This window comes from Myotis myotis, unplaced genomic scaffold (assembly GCF_014108235.1).
Source record: "Myotis myotis isolate mMyoMyo1 unplaced genomic scaffold, mMyoMyo1.p scaffold_m19_p_3, whole genome shotgun sequence".
Taxonomy (NCBI): domain Eukaryota; kingdom Metazoa; phylum Chordata; class Mammalia; order Chiroptera; family Vespertilionidae; genus Myotis; species Myotis myotis.
In genome coordinates, this window is record NW_023416335.1 from 22,177,635 (window position 1) to 22,197,363 (window position 19,729).

The following is a 19,729-nucleotide window of genomic DNA, read 5'->3' on the forward strand; positions in this document are numbered from 1 at the left end:
AATTTGTACCTTGAAATTAATTGTGCAGAGTGGTTACCCCAGAGAAGTGAAACTGGGTAGCGGGCAAAGCAGATCTGCATATTTTCATGTTACATAGAAACCATTACTGGGTACAGTGACGTCTTTTCCACTGTAATCACTTTATTCAGTCTTTTGCTTCTCTATCCAGTTTTCTTCAATACAATACAATACAATACAATACAATACAATACAATACAATACAATACAATATAATACAATACAATACAATATTGATGGACCTTAATTATTTTCATTTTTTATTATTATAAAACATTATTGGAATGAATATCTTGATACATATACCTATGTGCATTTGTAAGTGCAAGTATTTCTGCAAAAATGATACTTGGGCATGGAATTGGTGAGTGAGACGATATGTGCATTTGAAATTTTTTGACTGACACTTTTAATTTTCAATAAAATGTGTTAATACCAGTGGGTTTTGTGAGCCTAATTATACTCAGGTGATTCTTGCCATAACAAATATCTACTTCAAAGTGGCTAGATAGTTTTAAATCTAGCCTATTAATTATCCACCCCCTTCCATTGTTTTTTATTGCCTTATTCAGCATCCTAATATAAGTGCTGACTTTGATTATGTCTCTTGACTTCTGTGGGGTGTTTCAGAACTTTTAAGCTCATTCTCTGATCCTGCATTACTCTATCCCCAAAAAGTCTCATTGCTTATTTAGTAAGAAGAATGTGCAAGGAACATTTAATGGATTATGGTATTAGAAATATGTCAATTCCTTTCCTGATTTTTGGGATTTTTTTTCTGTCAGGAAAAAAATATGAAATACTTGGGAAAATGCAAAAGGATGACTGCACATACTTCCAGTGATAAATTTGAGCACAATAGGCCTGCCCAAGTTTACCCAGTTTTCCAGGAGAATACACCCTTATGTGACTTCTATTTACTATTGATTAGAATACTGCCACAGTCTCAGCAAAGATAGATGTTAAACATAAGAATACTGATACGTTGCAAGTGATTTATGTACAGCAAAGATGTAATAATCTCTGCTCTGTATAAAAATATTTCAAAGGTTCAATTTTATTGCTTTGAAGAACATAAGTTTTATATAATAATTTATCTATTTATCCCCTTATAGCTCACTGTTCTTCAAACAGTCATTGAACCAGCTTTATCATCATACTGATTCTCTGAAGAATAATGAGTTTGTCCTAACCGGTATGGTTCAGTGGATAGAGCGTCGGCCTGTGGGCTGAAGGGTCCCAGGTTCGATTCTGGTCAAGGGCATGTATCTTGGTTGCGGGCACATCCCCAGTAGGGGGTGTGCAGGAGGCAGCTGATGGATGTTTCTCTCTTCTCAATGTTTCTAACTCTCTATCCCTCTCCCTCCCTCTCTGTAAAAAAAAAATCAATAAAATATATTAAAAAAAGAATAATGAGTTTAATATTTGATATATACCCATTATACATTTATGTGAGATTCTTGTTTTTAACATTTTGGAAATTATATTTTGATTCTTCCAATGAATAGGGAAATTATGTTTCCAGGAAGCTCAGGGATGAGCAAGCAACATGCTTTCAAATGAGGTTCATGATGAGCTGATGGGTAGGTATGAGCAATAAATGAACAGTTATCAGGCAACTTTACTCTGAAAACAAATGTAATGATGAATAGCAGGCACACAGGCAGCCACTCCCCATCGCAGTACAAAGGCCTGAAGTTTCAAGGATTCATATGGGAAGGTAAGCTTCAGCTAGTACTGTAAAATGAGTTTTCCAAAAGTTGGTACTATTGAAGAAAACTGGATAGAGAAACAAAAGACTGAATAAAGTGATTACAGTGGAAAAGACGTCACTACGTACAAAAGAACCACTTAACTATATTGTGACATTTGAACATGTTACAAAATATGTGTATGTTGTAACCTATCTATCATCTATGTATCTCGGTGCTTTTCAACCTTTAGATGCATCAAAATCATCACCTGCGGCGCCTCATCCCAGAGATTCTCATTCTGTGGGTTTGGGGAAGGGCCTGAGGTTCTGCATTTCTACAAGCTCCTTGGCGTTGCTGACCACCCTTTGAGCAGGCCTGCTGTCGTTAGTTGTCTTTTAGCAAATTGATCAGAGGCTAGAAGCTTTGAGTTGACGCTCACCGTACAAATTTTCTCACTTAAGATATTGGGAAATAACTTTTCATTAGTGTTTTCATCTGTCATATCTAACTAAAGGAATATATTGTCAATGTCAAATGGGGATGCCATTCCCTCTCTAAATTCTAAATTCAATAGCAAGATAGATAAAAGAGGAAGACAAATGTAGATCAAATAATCATTTTTTATTGCTGGTTTAGCTGAGATGAGAATAAGGCTGAGAATATTACTGGCTAAGCTGAAATGGAATATGAAGCTGAGAAATGGAGCTTCTCAAAATTTGCCCCTGAATTAAACTTATACATCTACGTATGCCTCATGAAGGTACAGAAAGGAATTTTGGCCAAAGACCAGGAAAAATTCCCTTCTCTTTATAAAAATTCTCTCCCCTCATCCAATATAAATAGGTTATTTTCATGAGGCAATGAGGAAAAGTTCAGATTCAGAACATGAGAGATAACCATCAAGCAGCGGGCTTTCCAACAATTTTTATTTGTTACTCAAGGTATCATTGAATAATCATCAGCTGTTACCCAAATTAATTTCTCAACTTTTTGCTTATACAGTAGTTTTCCTCTTTGTTTCAAAAGTCCCAGCAGAACTCGAGACCTTTCTCTGTCCTCCCCTCCCCCTTATTGTTCTTCTTTCCCAACCGTCTTGGGAAGGAACACAATTTATTTATACTTAAATTTCCTGTTCACAACCTAATATGTGCTTTTCTACTGACCCAGTGGTGAATGCCCTCTTTATTTTTAATTTATTGGGAGTAACATCTATATATATAAAAGCCTAATATGCAAAATGTCCCCTCGGGTGTTCAACCGACCAGGAGTTTGTTCGCTCGCTATGATGTGCTCTGAGCACCAGGGGGTGGCACGGAATAAAGGAAGGCCTTGGCCAGCAGCCAGCATTCAGGGAAGGGAAGCTCCAGCCGGCAGCCAGCAGCCAGCAGCCAGCTGCCAGCAGCCAGCAGCCAGCAGCCACTAGGGACCCTACCTATGCATGAATTTTGTGCACTGGGCCTCTAGTTGATTAATAAGATCATATAAGTTTCAAGTGTACATTTCTATGATACTTGATCTGTATACTGCATTGTGTGCCTATCACCCAAAGTCCAGTCATTATATATCACCGTATATTTGGCCTCCTTTACCCTTTATTTCCCCGCACCATCTCTTCCCTCTGGTAACCACCACACTGTTGTCTGTGTCTATGGGTTTCAGTTTTATATCCCACATATGAGTGAAATCATATGGTTCTTAGCTCTTTCTGACTGACTTATTTCACTTAGCATGGTATTCTCAAGATCCATTCACATTGTTGTAAATGGTGTTATTTCATCTTTGTTATGGCTGAGTAGTATTCCACTGTATATATGTACCACATGTTCTTTAGGCAATCAGCTGATGAAGGACACTTTGGTTGTTTCCATGTCTTGGTCACCATGAATAATGCTGAAATGAACATAGGAGCATGTATCTTTGCAAATAAATGTTTTCAATTTTTTTTAGGTAGATACCCCAAAGAGGGATTTCTGGGTCATTAGTAGCTCTATTCTTAATTTTTTGAGGAACCTCCATACTGTTTTCCTTATGAGCAGTACCAACTTACTTTCCTACCAGCATTGAATAAGGGTTGCTTTATCAATGAGTGTCCTCTTATTTTAGGCCTATATTGTCCAATATGGTAGCCATTACCAAATATGGCCATTAAGCACTTGAAAAGTGGCTAGTCTGATTGAGACTAGTATCAAATACACATCACATTATGAAAACTTAGTACAAAAAGGAAGGTAAGATGTCAATAATGTTTTGCATTGATTACATGATGAAATATTTTATTATTTTTTCATTTCATTTCTTTTTATTCTTTAATGTAGCTGTTAGAAAACTTAACACTGAATCTGTGGCTTCTATTATGTGCCTATATGACAGGATTAATTTATACCCTAGATGACTGACAATATCATCTATTATTAATTCCGATTACAACTTCATCCTCAGGGCACAAAAAAGTGAGGCTCCTAGCTATTCAGAGAAATATTACAAAGTAAGTAGATTATAAAAATTCTAATGATGAAGAGTATGTGTAAAGACAGTATCACTGCCTTGTCTCTTGAGTCTTAAAATACAATCTCTCGTAGGAATGCCCAAGCTTTGGGTCCCGTGCTCTTCTAGAGACAATGTGTCAAGTGTATCTTCCCTAAAGTAAGCATTTTTAAAAAAAAATACATTTTATTGATTTTTTACAGAGAGGAAGGGAGAGGGATAGAGAGTTAGAAGCATCGGTGAGAGAGAAACATCGATCAGCTGCCTCCTGCACACTCCCCACTGGGGATGTGCCCGCAACCCAGGTACATGCCCTTGACCAGAATCGAACCTGGGACCCTTGACTCCGAAGGCTGATGCTCTATCCACTGCGCCAAACCGTTAGGGCTAAAGTAAGCAGTTTTATATGAGAGAGAGAGAGAGAGAGAGAGAGAGAGTGAGAGAGAGAGAGAGAGAGAGAGTGTAACTAAGAGATTTGCCTGCTAATGAGAAGTTTCACAAGGTTCCTGAGCATATTCTACTCAGCTATTCTTTATCTATTAGAAACAAATGTATAGGATATTCTCTAAGGCAGAATAGAGTCTTAAATCCGCCATTATCCAAGGCAAAATAAACACAAGCTGGTGTTGTTTAGCATATAAATCCAGAACAGGTGAAATGATAAGAACCCTAGGCTGACAGACAAAGGGGCATTTATAATATAGAGATCACCATTTATCACATTTAAAATGGTTGCTGTTTAATATATTTGCTTTGTTGCTAGCTTTATTTAATTTCCAACTCTATGACTTCTCCATCTGTGTTAACTCTCTATACCGTATTCAGAATATAATTTCCCATTTTAGCATGATCTAGTACACACTAGTAAGGTAGGTGTCAATTCACCCCATCCTAGTAGATCTAGGTCTAAGACTGACACTACTGCCTCTCATAAGTTTTGATCCCAAAATGGTATATTTTGTTATTATGTTCATTAATTCTTTCCTCTGTATTCTCGATTCTACTGTCGAACTCATCCAGTGAGTTTTTTTAAAATTTATTTTGCCAATGTATTTTTCCAATTCAAAAATTTCCATGTAGTTCTTCTTTGCAGCTTTTATTTCTTTGCTGAGACTTTCTATTTCTTCAGTTGGTTTCAAGTGGTTCTTAATTTCCCATTAAAGCTTTTTATAATAGCTTTCTTAAAATCTTCATCAGATTAATTCCCACATCTCTCCATGTCATCTTGTGGCAGTTTATTGTCTTTTCTCATTCAGTTCAAGATTTTCTTGTATTTGGTTTGACACTTGGATTTTACTTTTTGAGACTCTTAAGTTTCCTCCAGCACTTCCAATGGCATTGTGGGTAGGTAAGAAACGTCCATCTTCCCACGTGGTCTTCTCTGCGACCACCCTGATACTTGGGGGGGAGTGGTTTCTTGTTCTAGCCAGCAGGGTGGAAGTCTAGGCTCTCTACCCTGCCTCTGCTGATGGGGTTGTGTTTTTCCCTGTGGCCCAGAGGGAAATTGTCAAAGTCCACTGTCTTGTTAGGTTGCCCCTGCTGTGGTCCTTTGGCTGGGGAAAGGAGGCTTTTCTTGGAGATTATGATGATTTTTTGTCTGCTCCTGTTGAGTTTTCCAAGCCACTGGCTCCTCTAGCACCCAGCCTGGGATATATGAGGCAAAGGAAAACTCAAGGCGCTCACTGCCATTTTGTGGCATAAAGAAGTAAAAACGAGGGCCTGCATGATTACAGTGTGGCAATAATAATGGGATATTAAAAGAGGTTTTTTTGAAGTGTCTCTATTTGAACAGGGATTGTATGGGGTTTCCTGCATGCAATAGCTGTCCAATCATGGCATATCCAACAATTCAATTTAGAAAAGTCACAATGTTTGCAGCGGTTTTTGCAAATACGTGCATTTTGCCTGTTTGGCCGGCCTGAAAATGTAATAGGTGGAAAATTGTCTGCTATGAGTAATTTGAGCATTTTTATCGTTATTCCTCCTTCTCGCTGTAACTAGAAATTACTTCAAAAATCATGGACCTAAGTAAACGATACAAACACAAGCCTCACTAAGCACCACCCGAATCTGAGAATTATAAATCACCCCGCCGTTCCTTCCTTAACAGTACACTGAATGTGAGCGAATGCTGTCAGTCTTCCCTGAGCCCTCGCCTGCCCACCGGCTTTATGCCAGCTCACCTCCAAAGCAGCTCGCCCAGGTTTTCTTTAAAAAAAAAAAAAATTATATATATTATTGCTGATAGCATTACAGGTATCTCCCATTTCCTATTCCCTCCCTCCCTCTTTCCCACCTTCCTCTCACCAACCTCCCCTCGGCCCCACCCCCACACCCCCCGCCCGCTTGTTCCTTCTCGGGTGGAGCCACTGCTGCCCTCCCCGTCCAGTTTCGCGCATCTCCTGCTTCTGCGCGAGCTGCCCCTTTACTGGACGCAACGCCTCAACTGCTGTTACTCGGCCAGCGGGACTCCTAGAGAACGGAGCCATGTTCTCTCTTCTGGTCCTTTTCATGGGACTTGCTGGTCTGCAGGCAGGCCTCAGTAAGTCCAGACCCGTGTTCATCCCCACCCCGAGCTTTGGAGGGGACTTGGTTTGCTTAGCGGGGCCTGTACATTTTGGGTCCAGCTTCTAGGCCCAGACCTTACCCAGGCCCCTCTCCTGCCCCACCCATTTTCTCCTTGCCCTTTGCTTCAGGGTCTTGAGGCAAAAAGGCAAAGAGCCAGCCTCTGGGCAGAAAACCTTTCACTTCTCGGGAATGGTTTCCTTTTCCGTGAAATATGTGGTCTTTTCCACATTCAGAATTCTGCTGTTGTAGAAATGATTGCATCACCATACAGAAGGTATTTAATCTAGGATTTTTTTCTGATTGACTGACCGCTGTCCTCAGCCTGCTCCACTGAAGATTGTGGGTCACCCTTGTATTCAATATTCAGTCTTCTCCCTGCAAGATCCCTCTTTTTCGATATACCTGTTCTCCCATTTCCACGCTTTTGCAACATAGTAACACTGTGTTTGTTACTCAGTGTTGCTTACTCAAATTCTCAAACTGCCTAACTAGGGGTGTGTGTGCGGAGAGACAAAGATAAAATAAAAACTTGAGATCTTGGCAAGGGTTAAGAAATTTGTAGGTAAGAGTGGCCAGAAAGACAGTGGAAAGGAAAAGTAGATGCATAGATTATACAATAATTTTTTGGTAATGTAGAGAGACAAATGGAGAACTGGATTTTAGAAATTGATAATGTAAAATCAGGTACCAAAGTAACTTTGCTTATTTTTATTTTTAGATCATCATAAAACATTTCTGCAGAGCACGGTTCCTGAAAAGATTTCATCCACTGACACAGAAAGAGATCCAGAAAATAATGTAATGGGAAATAATATTTTTATATCTTAAATTGTGTTGTTTCTAATGTGAAGACCAGCACTGCAGAACAAAGAGCATTTTTTTAAATGTGTATGAATGTGTGTGACTCCATGTTTGTGTGTTTCTGTTGAGGATGAAGGATTTTAAGGAAAAGAGTCACCAGGGCCAGACTAGGGAGAGGCAAGCAAAGTGCTTGACTCAGGCACAACATTTAAGGGGTTGGCAAAAAGCTAGGGATATTAAAGCAGAGGTTAAGGTGAAGTGAATGAGGTGAGTCAGGATCAGATGTCTTTCTTTAAAATGCTGATATTTTGTTTACCATGTATTTTTTTGCATTAATTTTGATAATTTAAAATATTGCATTCAAATAGTATTTATATTGATTACTGAGTTTTCTGGACCCCTAGTCCTGGACCTGATGGTTCCTCTAGCCACAATAGTCCTCCCCCCCCCCACCCCATCTATGGTTTTGCTTTCTGTAGTTTCAGCTATTCCCAGTCAACTGTTGTCCAACAATATGAAATAGAAAATCCCAGAAATAATCATAAGTTTTAAATTGTGTGCTGTTCTGAATAACATGGTGAAATCTTGCTCTGTCCAGCTCCATCCCACCAAGATCGTGAATCATCCCTTTGTCCAGTGTCTCCACCTCACTTCATCTAATCATGTAGGCACTGTATCATCTCACATCATCATAAGAAGAAGGGTGGCTATAGTTATAATAAGAATAGTGGCCTGGTGCATGGATTCATGCACCTTGAAAGGAAATTAATTAGAAGAAATATTTTAATATTGCTATTTTCTCTTTATCTATAATAGAAGTGTCAGAGATGAAGTGTCAGAGGTATGTTGTGCCAATAGTTGGTCTTCAGACATATTCTGTCGATGACGCTGCTTTCTTTCAGCTTCTGAATGTCAACAAAAACAATTAAATTCACAATCAACAGTGACAGATCGAAACACACGCATGTGATTGGCGCCAGCAAGAGCTTTATATGCATTGTGCATGCGCTTGTCAATGTTTATTTTTAAATTGCCAGTGCGCATCATATGTACTGGCTGGTTGGTCGGATGGTCAGACAGATGGATGGCTGGTCACTTAGCCATATATATGTATGTGTGTGTGTGTATATATATATATATATATATATATATATATATATATATATAGAGAGAGAGAGAGAGAGAGAGAGAGAGAGAGAGAGAGAGAGATTGATTTTGAGAGAGAGGGACCTTGTCACATAACTTTTATTACAAGATATTGTTATAATTGTTCTATTTTATTATTAGTTTTTTATTAATCTCTTACTGTGCCTAATTTATCATTTAAACTTTGTCATAGGTATGTACATATATTAAAAAACATAGTGTAACAGTATATATAGGGTTCATTATTATTCATGCTTTCAGGCATTCACTGGGGGGTTGTCATAGGACCTATCCCCCATGGATAAGGGAGGGCTACTGTACTTGCCTCACCTTTCAATGAGTCAGTGAGGAGCTTAAAGGTGATCAGCACATAGACTTCACAGTTGGAACCCAGATATCAGTACACATTCCTTCTCTAATTCCCCAGGAAAATCTACTTCTCACATGGTCCGTTCTATTATAGGATAATCTAATGTTAGTCATAATTGTAGTCTTGGATTTTGTGTTTTCCTTTTAGTGGTTTTAAAAAACCTTCTCACTCTGTTTCACATAAGGATACACTGTTTGTACCAGGATTTCCTTTCCCCATCACTCCAAATTCTCCAAAGGTAGTCTTATGTCCCTATATACTGGTTCTCTACCTTTTTTTCTTTTTCTTTTTTTTTTTTTTTTTTAACCAGATTCAAAGTGCTGTATTAAAAAACAAAAAAAATACAGTTTGCATTTTAGGGTAATTAAAATAAGTGGAGACCTGACTCTACACAATACAGGATTATCATTTTGTAATTGTTCTGTTTTGTTCTTTTTATTCTAAGAATATAGTTTTACTTAGAAAATGACAGCTGGTCAAATTTACGCTTAAGACATTTATCCGTACTTAACCAGAGAGGCTGCTGGAGCGACTACACCAATCAGCTATTCTAAATCCTTTCACGTTAAATATGAACACTTTCTCAATACTACTCAAGTCACATCTCATTTATCTTTCTCCTTAGAACGGCACAGGCTTCTTTTAAATAGTTTGAAAACCTGCTATAACCTCAGAGTTCGTTAAGAGTAGAGGTACTCTGGTTAATGCTCAAAATGGTGTGGCCAGAGGTAAAGCAAGTATTACTAAATATGAATGCAACCCTTAGCAACACAAATTGAACCCCTTTTTTCCCCAATAAAAAAGCTAGTTCAATATACGGTCTCATTCCATAAAGATATATCACTTCCAAGTCACAGTGAAAGGAACTTGAATAATTTACCAAAATTTTCTACTATGTGCCTTAGAGATACCTCACTAAAAACTGGTATTGGACACAACGAAATGACATTTGCAGAGTGTAATATTGTAGTGACAGTACTGAGATTGATTGCTACAAACTCTTTGAGTATTAAATGGTTACATACTAATTATATAGAACATTGGTCCAATAACAAAATAGAGAAGAGCAGCTGGGAATTTATTTCATTCAATGTTGAAACAAAGTTATCCATTCTTTATATTATTTTCTGCAGATAAGTCCCCTTTTTATATTAAAATCTGATGGCAATTAAATTCAGGTATTTTTCCAAGCTAATGTATGAATAGGATGCTGAAGGCCATCACTATACAGCATACTGCAACATAAGAACTCTTCTGTTCACCAGTTCTGGTGCACTTCCAAAATATACCAAACAATTCAGTTTTATTTCTGTCCAGGAGGCTGGATGCCAAGGATCGGATATAAGCATAGGTACATATAAGCAGCAAGATTACAGTCAACAGACTCTGAAAATTGAAAATGGCAGACATAGTGAGGCCGGCGAAGCCCTTTTTTTCTTTTTGTAGCTAGATTTTATTTACAACCCTCCCCCTCCCCCTCACCCCCCGAGTGAATTCTCAGTCATGCTGTGATGTAGGATTCGAAAGAAGGGTCTCCATTTGATTTTTAATTTAATTTCCTTTTTTTCTGAAATTCATACCAATCCTCTTCCCTTATTATGACTGACCAATCTTTGAATTCTCCATTTGTCTAATCTCTAACATTTAAAAAGGGACATTTAATATTATGGAAATTCAGTGTTTCTTTGAACTATAACAACTTTAAAAGCTCTCTTTTAATATTTTTGCAACAGAAAATTATTATTAATGTGGGCTGTGATTATATTTTAATATATTTAGTATAATATGAGGTAGGACCTTCAAAAATAGTAGGGCTTAGGGGACAATTAGAGAGCTCCTAGATATTACAAATAAAACATGGGGCACCCAATTAAATTTGAAATATATATATATATATGTATATATATATATATAGATAGATAGATATAGATATAGATATATATATTTATATAAATATTGTATGTTGTGCCAAAGCCGGTTTGGCTCAGTGGATAGAGCGTTGTCCTGCGGACTGAAGGGTCCCGGGTTCGATTCCGGTCAAGGGCATGTACCTGGGTTGCGGGCACATCCCCAGTAGGAGATGTGCAGGAGGCAGCTGATCGATGTTTCTCTCTCATCGATGTTTCTAACTCTCTATCTCTCTCCCTTCCTCTCTGTAAAAAATCAATAAAATATATTTAAAAAAATATTGTATGTTGCCATACTAAATAATTTTAAATACAAAAAATTATTGTTCAGCAGAAATAAATTACAAATATCTAAATTACATACCTCTCTCTTTCTTAAGTTGTATTTCCATGATGATTTGACTTTCTTAAATAGTTCCTTGTTTTGCAGAATTTGCTTATAAAATTCCTTGCAGTTATTCCATTTATATTGTAACATAGTTTCTGCAGTGGTCACATCCAATTTATTTCATTGTTTTTTCCACTGAACATTTTCTAGTGAGAAAAAAAACACTGGATATTAGCATTGTGAGATAGTGTACAAAACCTGTGATGACATAAATTGGTCTTAATTTGCTTTTCTATTCTTCACTATTACGTTGCATCTCTCTTTCCCCTTTTTTCCTTTATATATATATTTAAATTAAATTTATTGGGTAAAAAGATCATATAGGTTTCAAGTGTATTCTATGATACATGATCTGTATATTGCATTGTGTGCCCACTACCCAAAGTCAATTAATCTTCATACTTTCTTAATTACTGTAGCTTTATAATAAAAAATTGATCTCTGGTAGCGCAAGCTTCCAACTTTCTTCTTCTTTTTCAAGATAGTCTTGATTATTATTCTCCTTTGCATTTCAATGGAAATATTAGAAGCATTTGTCAGTTTCTGCTAACAGTTCTTCATCTGTCTCCAGATGAGATCACAGTGACAGCCAACACCTTAATTAGTATATTTTAACAATGTGATTTGTTATCCTGATGGACTTAAGTGTTACAGCATTATTGTTTTAATTTGCATTTCTTAAACAATTATTAACATGAACTTTTTGAGGGATAACTTATACACAGTGAAAAATAGAGATTTTAAGTGTACAGTTCTTTGAGTTTTTACAAATGTACATGTTCTTATAATCAACACCCAAATCAAGAAAAAGATTGTCCCAGATATTTCCATATGTCCACCACCCTAATGACACTGTTCTGCTTTCTATCATCATAGATTAGTTTTGTCTATTATGAACATTTTTGTACACATTGTAAACATCTGTATAACCACCACACATTTCTAGGTATAGAATGTCTAGCATTTCAGAAGGAGCCCTCCTATAGCCTCCTAGTCAATACCCAAAAGTAGTAACACTATTCTTATTTCTATCAGCTAGATAAATGATGTCTATTCTTGATACATATGTGATTCCTTATAAATATATATATATATATACATATATTAAATAAATATACGTTTACATATACATGAATACATGTCTGTATATGGTCTCATAACTGTGCAATCTTTTTGCATAGCCTCTTTTTTTTAACCTTCTGTCTTTTAATCTATGCCATTGCATGTAGTCCAGTTTATTCTCTTACATTGTTATATAGTATTCCATTGTATGAATATATTATAATTTTATATCCTTTTGACTGTTGCTGAACATTTAGGTTGTTTCCAATGTGGTGATAGTATGAATAAGATGCTCTGATTATTTTTGCATGTCTTTGGTATGTACATGGTTACTCATTTCAGTTGGATGTGTGCCCAGAAGTGAAATTTCAGTGTCACAGGATTATCTACTAGAGGTCGAGTGCATGAATTCATGCACGGGTGGGGTCCCGAGGGGAGTCGAGTGGGGCCGGCCCTCTGGGTGGGTGGTGGGACACTCTTGCCAGCCTGGGATTGGATCCATCCCTCTGATGTTCACGACAGTTGTTGGGAGCCACCTGGTGGCCGCTTTTATATCCCTTTTTCTTTACAGGTTGTCTAGGGAGGGGAAGCACTCTAGGTGCCGGAGGCCAACTTCCTGTTCTGTAGCATTACTTACAATTTTTTATTGAATTTTGGTGTATTACTTTTGTAGAGTTGACATAACAAAGTAACACAAAAACCGTGGCTTAAACAACAGAAATTGTCTCAGTTCTGGAATCTAGGAGTCCAAAATCAAGGTGTGGGCAAAGTTTGTTCTTTCTGAAGATTATGAGGGGAGGATCTGTTTCAGGCCCCTGTCCTTGGCTTGCAGATGGATATGTTCTCCTTATGAATCTTCATGTGGCTTTCTGCCTTTGAGTATGTCTGTGTCCAAATTTTCTCTTTTGATAAGGACCACAGTTATATTGGATTAGGGCCTGCACTAACGACGTTATTTTAACTTCATTATCTCTATAAAGACCCAATCCGAGTAGGATCACATTCAGAGATCTTAAGGTTGGAAATTCACATATAAAGTTAGAGCGAAACAATTCAACCCAAATAGCTGGATGCTTGTGCCTGGAAAATTGTAAAAACTCTGGATGATATCTCTTTGGAGTTACTGTTTTTCCCCCCTCCTATCAGTTTTGTACATTTTTTTGTTAATTACATTCTAGGGGTTTTTTTTCCATTGTAATATATGTAGATTTAAATTTTTAATGGTACTGTCATATGCCACTGTATTTTTCATATTTGTTTAATAACAAGGGATTTTTAGAGGGCACAGTATTCAAGGTCCCATCCAGACTCCACTTACACCTCGTTCCAGTGACTCTTCTTAGATCATTTATCTGTTGCAAAGAATCTTATTTGGCTATAATAGTAAAGTTAAGGTACTGAAAACTTTTAAATGGCTTTTTCTCTGGCTAAAACAATCCTATATAATAAAAGGGTAATACGCAAATTGACCCCAATGGCAGAAGGACCACTCAACCAGTCACTATGAGGTGCACTGACCACCTCTCAATCTCTTTCCCTGGCCTGATGGTGAATGGGGAACTGGGTATGGGTGGTTGGGAATGCGGGCAGCACCAGGCCAAGGCCCCTGCCCCACCAGTCATCACACACTCAGAGGAAAACCTGCAGCGGGGGCGGGGCCAGCGAGCGGGAGGGAACAGCCAATCTCTCAGTCCCTTCCCCTGGCCATCAGGCTCCAAAAAGGGGACCTGGGGCGGGGGGCAGGGCTGGCTGCGAGCAGCCTGGGAAGATGGCCCTAATCACAGGCCAGGCCTAGGGACCGTATCCGCACATGAATTTTGTGCGCTGGGCCTCTAGTTTTTAAATATTAACCAAATAAATAATTTAATGACTCATTTTCTGTTATGTTCTAGAGCAGTGGTTCTCAACCTTCCTAATGCCTTGACCCTTTAATACAGTTCCTCATGTTGTGGTGACCCCCAACCATAAAATTATTTTTGTTGCTACTTCGTAACTGTAATTTTGCTACTGTTATGAATCGTAATGTAAATATCTGATATGCAGGATGTATTTTCATTGAACATAATGAAAGCATAGTAATTAATCACAAAAACAATATATAATTATATATGTGTTTTCCGATGGTCTTAGGCGACCCCTGCAAAAGGGTCATTTGACCCCAAAGGGGTTGCCACCCACAGGTTGAGAACCGCTGCTCTAGAGGGTTCTCCATACTTGTCTCTGCTCTCTCCCTATCCTCTCCTACATTCTATCCCAGGGGAATGTCCTTGCTTAACTGGAGAGGCAAAGTACAAAGGTAGTTGTTGTGGAATGTTGCTAGAGGTGTAGTGCATTCCTTGTAGTCCTATCTATAGAACTACCAGTTCCAATGAATAGGGAAATTTACTTTCCAGGAGGGCTGGGAGTGGCAAGCAACAAGTTCTCTCAAGTGAGGGGGGCACCTTTGGCATTTACCTTCAGCATGGCGAATTGGTCTCAGCCAAAAGATAGCAGTAATCAGCTAGGCTTTTCCCTCAGATATACTAATTATGGTGACTGGAAGGCATGTGGGGACTCTACCACCTTTTCCTCAGTGTAGAACTTTGAAGCTTCACGTATCCATCCACATAGGAAGGGAAGCACATATAATTATTGTATATTATTATTGATTTAGTCAGCATTTTAAAAGCATAACTGACAGGAAACATTATTTAACATATTTATAATCATTATGAAAGTATTTTGAATTTTCATATTACAGGTTGCTTATATGATTACAATAAAAGAAAAACCATATTTTGTTCACCTCAAAAAGCAGTAAGTAATTATTTTACCTTTTTAAATTTTAATTCTTTGGTTTCTTGATTTTTTAAACAGTTATGAATAGGATAAATTCAAATCAGATGTATATTTGATACCTATATGTATTTGAAATCTAATGTATATTGGTTATTGAATAAAGTCTTAGGCATACAAAAAACAAAAAAATATGATCCACATTTAAAGAATTTATTATGCAGAGTGATATATTCAAACACATTAGTAGAGAAATGGGAAATTTTATTATAATATGGTATTATGATAAGTGTGTAATCAGTAGTCTCTGAAAATCTGGGAAGGCTTTTTGGGAAGAGGTAAGAGATGACTTATATCTTGAGGGAAGATGCCTTTACCTCTGTAAAGAAATGGGGTACCATAGGGGGGCATTATGTTTAGAGGAAATCATATGTAAAACATAGAGGTGTGAGACTAAGTAGATTCTGTGGTGTTCAAAAAAGTCAGTGTGAGTTACTAAAGAACATATTTTGGGGGGATAGAAGTAAAATATTTGGAAAGGTAGTAGGTAGATTCGATTTGTAGAAGATCTAGCATGCCATGGTAAGGATATTGCAAGCCAAAATGTTTTCAAGAATATACTTATGTAGGCTCATTGAGTCTTGTAGGTTGATTCTGAGGGAGCAAAAGTAGAGTAGGGTGTCTAATTATTCTTCCTATCTAATAAAAGAGTAATATGTAAATTAACCATCACTCCATGACAAAGATGGTGGTGCCCATAGTGGCCAAGGCGGGACACTGGTGGCGCCGCCCTGGCAATGCGAGCCCAGCGTCCGCGCCCTGGCCCCATGGAGGGTGGGGAGGGGCCTCAGGCCGGAGGCTGGGGCAAGGGACACTGGCGTCATTGCAGGCCGGGCTGAGTGACCCCCCTCCCACCCGTGCATGAATTTCATGCACTGGGCCTCTAGGATGATTATATAATAATTTAGGTGAGTGATGATTGGTGGCTTGAATATGTAGTATAGGTCATAGTATAGGAAAGAAAACATTCAGTATGCCTTGAAGACAAATTTGGTAGAATGACTGGGAAACAGTGAGAATCTTGGATAATTTAGTTGTTGCTTAAGAAAAGGTCACTTATAGTATAATTAAATGAGGAGCATGAACAAGGGAGATCTTTATGTGAGGAGGGTAAGTTTAATTTGCAGTGCCTATAAGATATACAAGTGGGTTATATTTCATAAATACAGGAATGTGAATCTCTGAGCAGAGATTGGTAATTGAGATATAGATTTAGCAATAATCAATAGTTTGGCTTTAATTTTTTAAAAAATGAGAGCTTATTTAAGTTCTTATAAATAGATTGGTGGCTAAAGACTAAATCCTACTAAAGACCAATATTTTGGGGGCAGGTAGAACAAAAAAACAACAACAAAAAACGCCATGAAGACTATGCCCTAGACCAGGGGTTGACAATCTTTTTCTGTAAAGAGCTCTGGCTACTATGCTATGTACTCTGTTGGAACTAAGCAATTTTTCACTGTAGTGCAAAAGCAGCTATACACAATATGCAAACCAATGAACACGGCTGTATTTCAAGAAGATTTTATTTACAAAAGATGCAGCCAGCCAGATCTGGCCCAGGGGTTATTGCTGTTTGACCTCTGGGAGAGGAACAGAGGAGGGATGTGTGATTACACTGACTGGGTGTGGTTTCCAAAGTGATACTAGAAAGTCTAATACAATGATTATTTTAAAATTGTCTTTTGGGTTTGACATTCTGGTGATTATGAATCTTTTCAGAGCAGTTTCATGGTAAGTAAATATTGGCAAAGTAGAGAAACTGTCTGTAGACTAATCTTTTAATACAAATAGGTTGCAAATTGAAAATATGTAAGAAATAGACGACACAGAGTCATGGGAAGTTATTTAGGATATAATGGCTTGATAATAAATTCTCAGAATAGTGTTAGGATAAAAAGCTGTAGAGAGGAAGTTTGGAATTATAGGACTGAAAAAGGTAGGTATCTTCAACATGTGTCACAGAATGGGATTTGTAGCACGAGTATACGGATTGGCTTTGAACCAAAGTCGTCATCTTCTGGAAATAAAGTTAAGATGTGAGGATGGGTACAGGTTATCTGTAATGAGGTGACATAGAGGTTATGTGGGATGATGGACAGGAGTTGTGCCAAGTTGTTTTGATTGTTACTGAGGAAAATGAGATAAAATTCTGACCGAGTTTGTTGAGAAGAACTTGGTATGTAACTAAGCTTAGTGAATATGAGTTTGTAGCAATGCAAAGGAAATCTTTCTAAATTGTGTTCTAACCCTATATTTTAATTTTGAGATTCAGGTTTAAAATGTGGAATCAATGAGCAATAAAGACAAAGATTTGGAAGTTCTGTGCTAGAAATTAAGACCTATGTTGTTTTAGTATTTGATATTTCTAGCAATTTAGGTTGTTCATTAGCACATATTTTGATATTATTTGTCACTATAGTTAAAATGCCTCTCTCAGTGTCTAATTTATTGTAAACTAGTGGCCCAGTGCATGAAATTCATGCATGGGGGGCGGGGGAGTGTGTGGTTTCCCTCAGCCCAGCCTGCACCCTCTCCAATTGGGAACCCCTGTAGGATCGGAACTAAACCGGCAGTTGGATATCCCTCTCGCAATCTGGGACTGCTGGCTCCTAACTGCTCAACTGCCTGCCTGCCTGATTGCCCCTAACCCCTCTGCCTGCCTGCCTGATGGCCCTCAACTGCCCTCCCCTGCTGGCCTGATCACCCCCAACTGCCCTCCCTTGCTGGCCTGATCGCCCCCAACTGCCCTCCCTTGCTGGCCTGATTACCCCCAATGGCCCTCCCCTACTGGTCCAATCACCCCCAACTGCCCCTGCCTACTGGCCCCATTGCCCCCAACTGCCCTCCCCTGCTGGCCTGATTGCCCCTAACTGCCTCTGCCTCAGCCCTGCCACCATGACTTTGTCCAGAAGGACATCCAGAAGGTCTCTGGAAGGTCTCCTGGTCAAATTAGCATATTACTCTTTTATTAGTAGACTAGAGGCCTGGTGCACAAAAAATTTGTGCACTCGGGGGAAGGGGGGGTCCCTCAGACCAGCCTGTGCCCTCTCGCAGTCTGGGACCCCTTGGGAGATAACGACCTGCTGGCTTAGGCCTGCTCCCGGGTGGCAGAGGGCAGGCCCAATCCCTAGGTGCAGCCCCTGGTCGGGCTCAGAGCAGGGCTGATTGGGGAGTTGGGGTGCCACCCCCTGTCATGCACAGAGCAGGGCAGATGGGGAGGTTGCGATGCCACCCTCAGTCACGATCAGGGTAGGGCCGATTGGGGGGTTGGGGCACCGCCCCCTGTCACACTCAAGGCAGGGTCGATGGGGAGGTTGCGGTGCCACCCCCTGTCACGCACAGAGCAGGGCCCATCAGGGGGGTTGGGTCTCCATACCCTGTCATGCACAGAGCAGGGTCAATCAGAGGGTTGGGGAGCCCCCCCCCCGTCACGCACAGAGCAGGGCTGATCAGGGGGTTGAGGAGCTCCCCCCTGTCACTCACAGAGTAGGGCCGATAGGGGAGTTGGGGCACTGCCCCCTGTCACACTCAGGGCAGGGCGGATCAGGGTGTTGGGGCGGCACCACTGTCACACTCAGGGCAGGGCAGATGGGGAGGTTATGACTCTACCCCATCACACACAGAGCAGGGCCCGTGGGGGGGGGGGTTGGGGGTTTGGGTGCCGCCCTCTATCACCCACAGAGCAGGGTCGATCAGGTGGTTGGGGCGCTGCCACTGTCGCACTCAGGGCAGGGCCAATGGGGAGGTTATGGCTCTACCCCATCACACAAAGAGCAGGCCCCGTGGGAGGCGGGGGGGTTGGGGCGCCGCACCCTGTCACACACAGAGCTGCAGGACGATCCGGGGGTTTGGGCGCTGCCCCCTGTCACGCTGATCCCGGTGCTGGGAGGCCTCGCGGCTCCACTGATCCTGGTGCTGGGAGGCATATTACCCTTTTACTATATAGAATAGAGGCCTGGTGCACAGGTGGGGCTGGCTGGTTTGCCCTGAAGGGTGTCCTGGATCAGGGTGGGGGTCCCCACTGGGGTGCCTGGCCAGTCTGGCTGAGGGGCTGAGGGCTGTTTTCAGGCTGGGACTGAAGCTCCGAACTGCTCCTTTTTTTCTTTTTCTTTTTCTTTTATTCTGGGCCAGCTTTAGCTCTGAGGCCTCGGCTGCTGAAAACAGGTTTCTGGCCTTGGTTTACTGTCTGTATTTGATACACTGTTGTGGTCCGGCTGGCTGAAGCTCCGCTGAGTAAAGCAGGTTTCTGGGTTTTTTTTAGCTTCTTTATTCGCAACATAGTTGCTGAGAGTTGCAGCTGAGAGGCTGGCAAGTCAGGCGGGAACGTTGGAGTTCTCCATCACTGAAGCAAGCAAGCCTCCCTGTTCGCATCAGCTGCCTGGCTGCCGGCCGTCATCTTGGCTGCCAGTTTATTTGCATATCTCGTCCCTACTCTGTGAGTGACAGGGGGATT

At 39.9% G+C, this 19,729-nt stretch overlaps 2 protein-coding genes across 2 annotated transcripts in view; one reads left to right on the plus strand and one right to left on the minus strand.

Annotated features, from left to right (window-relative positions):
- The first annotated feature begins 6,683 nt into the window (after positions 1 to 6,683).
- LOC118649821 (disintegrin and metalloproteinase domain-containing protein 5-like) overlaps positions 6,684 to 19,729 on the plus strand; it is an 80,757-nt gene continuing 67,711 nt past the window's right edge. The window contains exons 1-3 of the mRNA XM_036297236.1: positions 6,684 to 6,738; positions 7,483 to 7,562; positions 15,179 to 15,234. Coding sequence (XP_036153129.1) covers positions 6,684 to 6,738; positions 7,483 to 7,562; positions 15,179 to 15,234 — 191 coding nt within the window. The remainder of the gene's footprint in view (positions 6,739 to 7,482; positions 7,563 to 15,178; positions 15,235 to 19,729) is intronic.
- Positions 10,273 to 10,504, minus strand: LOC118649635 (protein kish-A-like). The gene has a single exon (XM_036296963.1). It carries the CDS (start codon positions 10,489 to 10,491, stop codon positions 10,273 to 10,275), a length of 219 nt encoding a protein of 72 aa, XP_036152856.1. The 5' UTR covers positions 10,492 to 10,504.